Raw genomic sequence first — 9,692 nt, 5'->3', positions numbered from 1 at the left:
GTTTGCTGCTAACAACTCTTTCTAACAGCACTGATTCTTCATTAAGATAATGATACAGTATATCTATCATTGTATATTCCATGAGGCACATACTTTACACATTGAAGTTTAACGGGTGCTACCTATATGACTGTAACAATTGTCTATGGCTAATGAAATCTTGGAAATTCTGATCCTTGAGATTAGTTTTAAAGAGCTCATATGGTTCATTCAGCTGAAAATAAAGAAGACAGGTATAGCAACCCTCAGAGAGCCATGTGGAAAACGGTGGAAATAAAAAACACAGTGTATCTACAGTAAGATGTAGTCCTGAGTCTCATCAGCTGCTCAAGGAAGCCCCGCTGTAAGATCCTGACGCATGACTGTGGAGATTAGAACAAACTTCAAAGAGGTGATTGAGGACATATCTCATTAAAGATACCATCTAAATTCACCTTGTTGAACTAATGAGTTTGTTAGACTTAAAGAGTAGAAATGTCTCAAAGATAGCTGCTTCAGCAAAAACCTACCACAACATAGGTGAGGCTCACAAAGCTGGGTACACAGCATAGGTGAGGCTCACAAAGCTGGGTACTGGAAGCACAGTGTATAGCTTGTTAGACCAACAGGTTGAAGAGTATCTGTCTGAGGGTCTTCTGTGAAGCTCAGCTGATCAAAAAGTATTTCACAGCAGTTCTTACTGCTTATGTATGCATGGGGAGGAAGGGAGGGACCTAGTCAATATGGCCAATTTCAAGGACTTTCTGAAGCTTTTGAATTGTTAACATTTTGAGTTTCCTTGGAGGCTTTTTTTATGTCTTGTGTTTTTGTTTATGTTTTTTGTTTTTGTTGTGTGTGTGTGTGTGCACACGCGTGCATGCATAAGTTCGTGCACAAGTGTGTGCAAGCATGTGCCTGTGCGCACAAGCTCACGTTTATATATATGGTGAAGGCATCATGACTTTTCAAATATCAAATGAAAGGTGACTCTAATAGATTTCCTTGAAAAGTTCTGTCTTGAAAATTGCTGTCAACAATCAGAAGTTGTGTCAATTTGCAGATTACTCAATGAAAATATTAACCCATAAGCCTGTGTCTGTTTTTATTTTCACAAGGGTTTGGGATTTTTTACTGGCTGTCATTTATTTCAAGAGTCTAATTTGCCATTATGTACAACATAATTAATGATATACATTTAATTCCTTCCAAAAATGAAAATTTGCAACAACAAGTACCTGATCAAGAGAGTGTTAAGTTCTAAACAACTTTTGTTTGGTCACTGATTTTGACTGATTGACCTAATAGGAACTAAACTCTGTCATTGTACAAATATGACCTGCTCAGTAGATTTCCTTTCATAGTAAACANTGTACAATTACTCTTTTGCATTTAGAAATTCTCTGCACACCACCACAAGTTGAAAATGGAGATGGTATAAATGCGAAACCAATTTACAAGGAGAATGAAAGATACCACTATAAGTGTAAGCATGGTTATGTGCCCAAAGAAAGAGGAGATGCAATCTGCACAGGTTCTGGATGGAGTCCTCAGCCTTCCTGTGAAGGTGACATTACTCTTATTTTTTATGAATTTTAGTATTTAAAAAGTAAAACAGTCAATGGAAAAGAAAGACGACATCACAAATCCACGTTTAGCTTATTGCATTGAGTCCAACCATCTGTCTTCATGGTGTTTATGAATCCTAATCAGAAAAGCATTATCTCAGTAGTCCTTAGGCATTAAACCTCTGCATAAGATCAACTCCAGGTGCCATCCAAAATAGATAATTTAATCCACTAAAATATCAAACTATAACCCATAATGCAGTAATATTGTATCAAGTCTGGTGCTTAAGAGGAACTTTTCAATCATTCCAGTTTCAGGTGAACCCTGGAAGCATTAGGATTCAATAGATCAGTCATGCCACACCAAATAACATATAGCAAAGAAGAATCTCTGTTTTGGACTGAATTCACCTGAAACTGGAATGACTGTCACCTATTTAAAAACTATTCCTTAGCAGATATTTGCTTTCAAACTGAGAAATATGTTTGGTTTTCCAACCGTCCATCTTTCTGTACATGCAACCAAGGCTTATTTCTTTTGAACACTAGGAGAGAGGGGAGGAATGTCAGGGGAGGGAGAGAATAGAGGGAGTGAAGAAAAGAGGCAGGAGGAGAAAAAGACTATTGAAATTTCCTTTTGATCAATTCTCAAACACAATTACAGGTCAAATAGTAAAAGTTTAGTACTGTGTTCTTGGGGGGCTTTTACCTTAGGAAGAGATGTGGCAGAGGGCACTGTTACAAGATAGTAAATAAGAGTTTGACGATAGAAATAAGATCTGCATCTTAACTCATATAGGCATACAAATCTCTGACAATGGACTTCATTTTACTGAAGAAAGATTTGTACTTCTGGATGAAAAGTAGTTTCTTATTAATAAAGGTACTGCATCACTCTGTACCTCAGCTATATGTAATAAGCATTGCCTTCGTTTTCTTGGAGCATAAAAAGAGTTTATCTGAGTTGATGTACAATTATCTCTAAATCAAGGCATCTTAATCTTTGACACTATATAGCTGAATACATAATTTGTTGCAGCTGACTTTACAAGATTCTTGGACTCCATAAGACACCAAAATTAAAATAAGAAAATATGAAAAAAGTTAACTTTCTTCCAGCTGATCATAGCCCAACCAGGGGGGTACAACAACTTCTCAGAACATTTGCATCTCTAACATATAGTAGAAACTCTCTAATGACAAGCAGGAATGATGAAAAATACCACAATTTCCTGAAAAAATTATTTTGATATATCTGTTTCCTTTACAGATTACATTTTGTAAAATTGACTTAACAATGTAAGAGAACTAAGCTTGAAGTATTGCATTCTAAGTGTTTCTACTAAACATTTGAAATAAGAAAACTGTACATTTGGATAAAAGGCACCATACATTTGAACAATTAACTACAGATAGTTAATCAGACATCATCAGGGAATTATGTTGGCAGCTTACTGTAATCTCCAAAAATATTTTTGTTCTTAATCAGTTTTACAAATTTCTTCCTCTATTGTTTGCTTGTCCTCTTAAATACTTGGCCATATTGTTGTTGTTTGGTATCTTAGAGTTGTAGGTTAAAAAGATACCGAGTTAAGCTATATTATTAAGAAAACATAAATAGAAAAACATAAACTATAATGGTCATATGAAAATATGAGAGGAAGATTATGATGAAGAGAAAAAAGAGTGAGGAACACACTTAAAGCTGATTCAAAATTAATGTTAAATGGCATAAAAATTAGGAGACACACTTGCTTTAAGTAGTTACCTTGGGGTGTTTGTTGGTGTGAAGAGACCCCATGACCAAGGGTACTCTTATAAGGGACAACATTTAATTCGGGCTGGCTTAGGAGTTCAGCGGTTTAGTCTATTATCAGCAAGGCAAGCTTGACGTTGGAGAAGGCGCAGAGAGGTCTCCATCTTATTCCAAAGGCAGTCAGGAGACTATGGGCAAAGCCCACCCAAACAGTGACACATTTCCTCTGAAAAGCCCACACCTATTCCAACAAGGACATACCTCCCATTAGTGCCACTCCCTGGGCGAAGTATATTCAAACCATGACAGTAATCATATATTATTATTATTTTAGATCAGTTTTTACTACTATACATGTGTATTATCTGTCTTCATGAGGAATCCCAACAACTTAAGTAGGAGCTGTCCCTGACTGCTGGCTGGTTGTGGATCCTGTTCCACTTAACTGGGCTGCCTTGTCTGGCCTCAGTGAGAGAGGATGTGCCTTGTCCTGCACTAACTTTATGTGCCTGAGTGGGCTGGCACCCAGGAGGCTCTTCCCCTTTTCAGAGGAGAAGGTATAGTGGGACCATGGCAAGGGGCTATATGTGGGGGGACAAAGAGGAGAAGGTAGGGCTTCAATCAGGATATAAATTGAATTAAAAAAATACAGGTATTCTGTGACACAAATTTAAAACCAGTGGAAATATTGCTGCCACCCCTTCAGGGGCTAAGTTTACACATTAGAGGTATATATGGAAAGGAAAAAAACTTTCAAATAATATTTAAAACCAGAGAATTCTGTGCCAGACTGTGTCTAAGAATGAATTGTGAAGAAAATGTCCAGACTCCTATCATAATATCTTTCTTTTATAAATTAAAATATTAGATTTAAGATGGGAAAGCATGAACTGAAGAAAGGATAGTGATAGAGACTCTCAATTTATAAACTCATTATCCCTTTGAATTCTGCATATGGGACTGAGTCATTCACCTCTATGATTTATGATTTTAACTACAGAATTATTACTATAAGGGGTTGCATTTAATTAGAGAGGATTGCTTTTATGCCTCAAGTGCAGAAGTAGTAAAAACAGAAATGAAAAAATACATGCTCATATAAACCAATATAAGGCAAATAAATTTATTTGTGCAGGAACTGTAGCTAATTAAAAATAATTTTCTAATGTAGGAATGGTATAAATTAGCAGATCTAGGCTAAGATGATTTAAGACCCAAAAGACATAACATGCACATTTGAGGAATAGCTTGGTGTATGTGAAGATCATGATTTTGAAAGTCAAAAATTATACTGTTTCTTCCTTGTTCAATATGTTTTCCCAAAGATGTCAAAGGACATGTTTAATTCAAAGAGACAGAGGTGTAAAATCTTCACAATTATTTAAAATTAAGAGCCTATGAATATTAATAAATAGCCCAAATGAGAATCAAGGCCAGAAATTTCAATCAAATAAATAGAAAGTGGAAGGAATAATGTCCATTGCTCTGAATATCTATATGATGAAGTTATTGTCATCTTTAGAATCATGAGGTACTATATATGATGGCATCAAGAGAGAAGAATTCATACCAGAGAGGAACACATACAACAGGAGGAGAGAGAGGAAACCTGACTGACATGTTAAGCATGTGAAGTTGCATTCATTTCAATGCCAATTTTACAGTTATCAATTGAAATAAATGGTATCTACTATTTAGTTTTCATATTCTTAGTTTTAGTGAGATTAAATATTTCTCATTATTTATATCTGCTTCTTTTCAGAAAAGACATGCTCGCCTCCTATTATTCCAAATGGTTTCTACACACCTCACAGGATTACACACAGAACTGATGATGAAATCAGATATGGATGTAATTATGACTTCTATCCTGTAACCGGATCAACTGTTTCAAAGTGTACAATNGATGGCTGGATGCCTGTTCCAAGATGTACCTGTAAGCTTCACTTACATATTTAATCTCCATGATCCTGAAATTAGTCTATTAAATATGCACACATGAAAATACAGTNACAGCAAATATTTAACTTTTTATTTATGTACAACCCTTAGAAATATTCTAGTTTTAAAAGTGAATATTTAATGTAATAGTATAAGTAATATTAAAATTTAAGATTCNAAGTAATATTTAAAATACATTATAGAAAACTAAAATTTTTAATTTACTCCACTTTAAATAAATATATATGTGAATAAATACATTTTTCATTTTTTCTAATTAATCATTTTCTAAGATTTGTAGTATATTATTGGGTAAGAATATTGTCATATAAAAATTTATTTTACTTATTTATTTGCATCATAGTAAATATTCCTCNATAATATTTGCCTCATAACAAACTTTTGTGGTCCCCGCTTTTCTGTCAGCTAGCTTTGAAGATGACTCAGATACTGGCTCTGCATCAGTGTGTTGCTGTCAGATATTCTTGGCTGTCAGTCATCAGGAGACTTTGCTAGGCACTATGTCCAACATGCCACACACACTAGGATTTGGCAAGAGAGCTCAGTTCCTTACCATATAAGCCTCTGCATAGATTGTTTCACAAAAGCTAACTTGCCTTAGAGTTACTGATCAGAGATACAGTAGGAGTCTAGACTCCATCCATGAGCTACACCGAGCATACAATGTTTTGGCCATGGCTGTTCCTTATATACTGAGTTCAGCATGCATGTGAAGAAGGGAATCTGTTTCTCTATCTGGAGAGAGTTCCTTTGAACAATGTCAGTGGCTTCTCAAATCATGTATTCCACTGGATTATATTGAATCAAGAGTATTTAATTTCTGGGATACTCCATTCTTTTCAATTTTTTGCCTATTTGCATCCATACATTTTTCTTTTATCTAAAAGTCTATAATAAATGTGTATCACACTTAAGCCTGATATCCTCTAAGGAATAAAGCACACAATGACAGGAGAGCTCTCGCCGATTTCTTCTCACTCATCTTTCTGTTGATATGTCAGTATTACTGAATCAATTACTTGGAAGTAGGATTTGTTTTGTTTTGCTGACTTGAGTTTATGGTCAAGTTGTCCTGTCATTTTTATCCTGTTACCAGGGGCATATTTATGTCAGAGAGTCAGTGGTAAGTCAAAGCTCCTTGCCTGATGACCACTAGCAAAGAGATATAAGGGAATGGCCAAGATCTCAATATCCCCTTCAAAGGCATTGACCCAATGACTTCACTTATTTCAGTGTGTCCAGAATCTCTGAACTTTATACCCTTTCCAATTTAAATTTAGTTCTCTTACAAATTCTTTTTTATTACATTTTATTGGTTCTATTTATTTAGTATTTGTTTTTGCCATTAGGATTTTTTTTATATAAAACTTATTCTCTCATATATTACATCATAACTGATGTTTCTTTTCACTCAGCTTCCCAACTCCTCCACCCCATCAACCTCGTTCCTCCCCATCCATCCCTCCTCCATTTCCCTTCAGAAACTGGGAGGCCCCCCAGGGATATCAGCTGACCATGCCTTATCAGATTTCAGTAAGATGAGGCATTTCTGCTTATATTTTGGCAGGATGAGGCAACTCATTATGAGGACAAGGTTGCCCAAAGTAGGGAAAAGAATCAAAAAAACAAACGACACTCCCTCTGTTAGGAATCCCACAAAAACACCAAGCAATACAACTATAAAATATATACAGAGGACATAGATTAGATTCAAGCTCCCTGATTGTCAGTTGAATCTCAGTGAAATCCCAACTGTCCAGGTTACTTGACTCTGAGATTTCTTGTGGTGTCCTTGATCCTTCTAGCTCTAATATCTTTATTCCCCATCTTCTGCAGGATTCTCCAAACTCTGTCTAATATTCAGCATAAAAGTAGCTTTTTCCTGAGTAACTGTTGTCTCATAGACTTAATGCTTCTCTCTGCTANCCTAGGCCTAGTCCTGTACTCTTTTATCTAGCCTCTGTACAATCTTATCTAGTCCAAGAATGATTTCAGCCTTTGAGACTTAGTGGTGTGTAAGACCACACCTTCCTAGTACTTCTGGAACTCTGCCTGGCTCATTCAACTCAACTGTTCTGGCTTAAACTCCTCTGTAAACTGATTGAATCAATCTGGTTTCTCTCTGAGCCTTTGACTTTGTGCTCTGCTTGGCATCAAATTAACTCTGGCAATGTGATCTAATCCTCTGGCCCCTTCTCATTTTCTGGCTCCTCCCAACTTCAGTTGTGACTAGCTTGTTCTGTCTCTGCAACCTGTCCCAGTTAAATGGTCCCCCATCCTCTTCCTCTTGCTGCTTTCTCTTAAGTAGCCTCTTTTTTCTCTCTGTTCTCATGAGAGTTGGGCATATCCTATTCTGTCAAATCTTTCTCTGATTTATCAAGTTGTCTGAGACTCAATTTGACATTTCTTTCAAACATGAGTGCTTCCTTCTACAAACTAACATTACCTGCATTGTTTTCGATTAAAGGTATGTAGTAAGGGCTTGTCTGTATTACAGCGAGATGGATTAAAGGTATACATTGAGGCTAAGCTACAGCACACTAGAAAACAGATTTTTCCTGTAAACAACACAATCTTGGGGTTCACAATGTTGTCAAAAGTTCTATACTTGTTTGTCTATGGGTCGTTGCATCTGTTTCCACTAGTTGCTGGGTGAAGCCTCTCTGATGATGACTGGGCTGGTTACCAGTCTATGAGTATAGGAGAGTATCATTAGGCATTATTGTATTGACATTTTTTCTTTGCCAGTCATGTTTGGATCTATTCTAGGTCTTTGGGCCATATATAGCCTCTGTTTTCTGGTCCTCCAGTCAGTGATAGGGGTGAATGCAACTCTCATGGCATGGGTTTCAAGCTGTATCTGTCATTGGTTATCTACTCCCTGAATTCCTGTGCCAACTTTATGCTGCCACATCATACTGGCAAGACAAATTTTAAGTTGAAGGTTTTATGTCTGGTTTGGTGCACTAAACCCTTTATGGGGTTATGTCCCCATTTTCATTACTGACTANATTAGTTTCTATATTCTCTCTGCCTTTTACTCAGTTTGGCTAAGGGTTTTTCTGTCTTGTTGATTTTCTCAAAGAATCATCTCTTTTTTTCATTGATTCTTTGTACTCTTTGATTCTGTTTCATTGATTTCAGCCCTATAATGTTTCTTAGCTCCAAGCTAGTTTACTTTCTGCTGTCTACTTCTCTTCCAGAGCTTTGTGATGTGCTGTTAAGTCACTATTATGAGATTTTTCTGCTGTCTTTATGAAGGCACTTAATGCTATGCACTTTCCCCTTGACACCACTTTGATTGTGTGTCATATGTTTGGTATTCTGTGTCTTCATTTTCATTGAATACTAGAAATCTTAAATTATTTATTTCTTCCTTTACCCTGTGGCCATTCAGAAGAGCATTGTTCAGTTTCCATGAGTTTATGGGCTTTCTGTTGTTGTTGAAGTTCACCTTTAATCCCTGTAGTCTGAGAAGATATAAGGGATTATTTCAATTATATTGTATCTATTGAGACTAGCTTTGTGACATAGTTTATGGTCTGTTTTAGAGAAAGTTCTGTGAGGTGTTGAGACAAAGGTATATTCTTTTGAGTTTGTATGAAATGTTTTTGATGGTGGTGGTGGTGTTTGTTGTTGGTGTGTGTGTGTGTTTGTGTGTGTGTGTGTGTGTGTGTGTCTTCTTTTGTTCATGTGAGATTATTTATTGTCTATGATGTAGATGATCTGCTTGTGTTAGAGTAGAGCTTATTTATTTCTTGTTTTTAGTTGATCTCCTTGGTTGGGGTTTTCTTTCTAGCAATTTTTGTAAGGCTCAGCTCTGGATAGAGATTGTTTAAATTTGGCACTCTCATGGTATATCTTGTTTTCTCCTTCTATGTTTATTGAGTATTTTTTCTGACTACTGTATTCTGGGATGCAATTGTGGTCTTTTAAAAGTATGTCGAGGCCCTTCTTCCTTTCAGAGTTTCCATTCAGAAGTCAGCTGTGTTCTGATAGGTTTGCCTTTATATTTTACTTGCTCTTTTGTTCCCACAGCTTTCAGTATGCATTTTTTTGAGTATTTAGGATGTTGATTACTATTTTGACAGGACTTCATTTTCTTTTCCCATCTATTTGTTCAGTATTAAATCAACTTATTTTAATACCAGAATTAATGTGTGTCTCTGCACTCAGATCATGATATTCTTGACCTGGGCTTTTGAATAGGTTTACAATTACAAATGAAGAATCTGTGTAGCACAGTGAGCCACAAACCCAACTAAGTTTGAGTTTCCACAATGTAGATCTACCCAAATATAGCTGCACTGTCTGTGGCTTGAATATATCTGTATTTTATTTATTTTACAGTGAACTTTCTGATACTTCATGGATATGATAAAGATGATTAATCTCTCTGTAATTTCATTACATAACTTTTCTACTTAAAA

At 36.0% G+C, this 9,692-nt stretch overlaps 1 protein-coding gene across 1 annotated transcript in view; it reads left to right on the top strand.

Annotated features, from left to right (window-relative positions):
* Window positions 1-9,692, top strand: part of Cfh (complement factor H) — a 74,314-nt gene that overhangs the window by 30,853 nt on the left and 33,769 nt on the right. The window contains exons 6-7 of the mRNA XM_029538693.1: window positions 1,373-1,543; window positions 5,063-5,245. Coding sequence (XP_029394553.1) covers window positions 1,373-1,543; window positions 5,063-5,245 — 354 coding nt within the window. The remainder of the gene's footprint in view (window positions 1-1,372; window positions 1,544-5,062; window positions 5,246-9,692) is intronic.

The sequence above is a fragment of the Mus pahari genome, chromosome 5 (assembly GCF_900095145.1).
Source record: "Mus pahari chromosome 5, PAHARI_EIJ_v1.1, whole genome shotgun sequence".
Lineage (NCBI taxonomy): Eukaryota > Metazoa > Chordata > Mammalia > Rodentia > Muridae > Mus > Mus pahari.
Note: the sequence above shows the minus strand (reverse complement) of the source record. Positions and strands in the feature narration are given on the sequence as shown.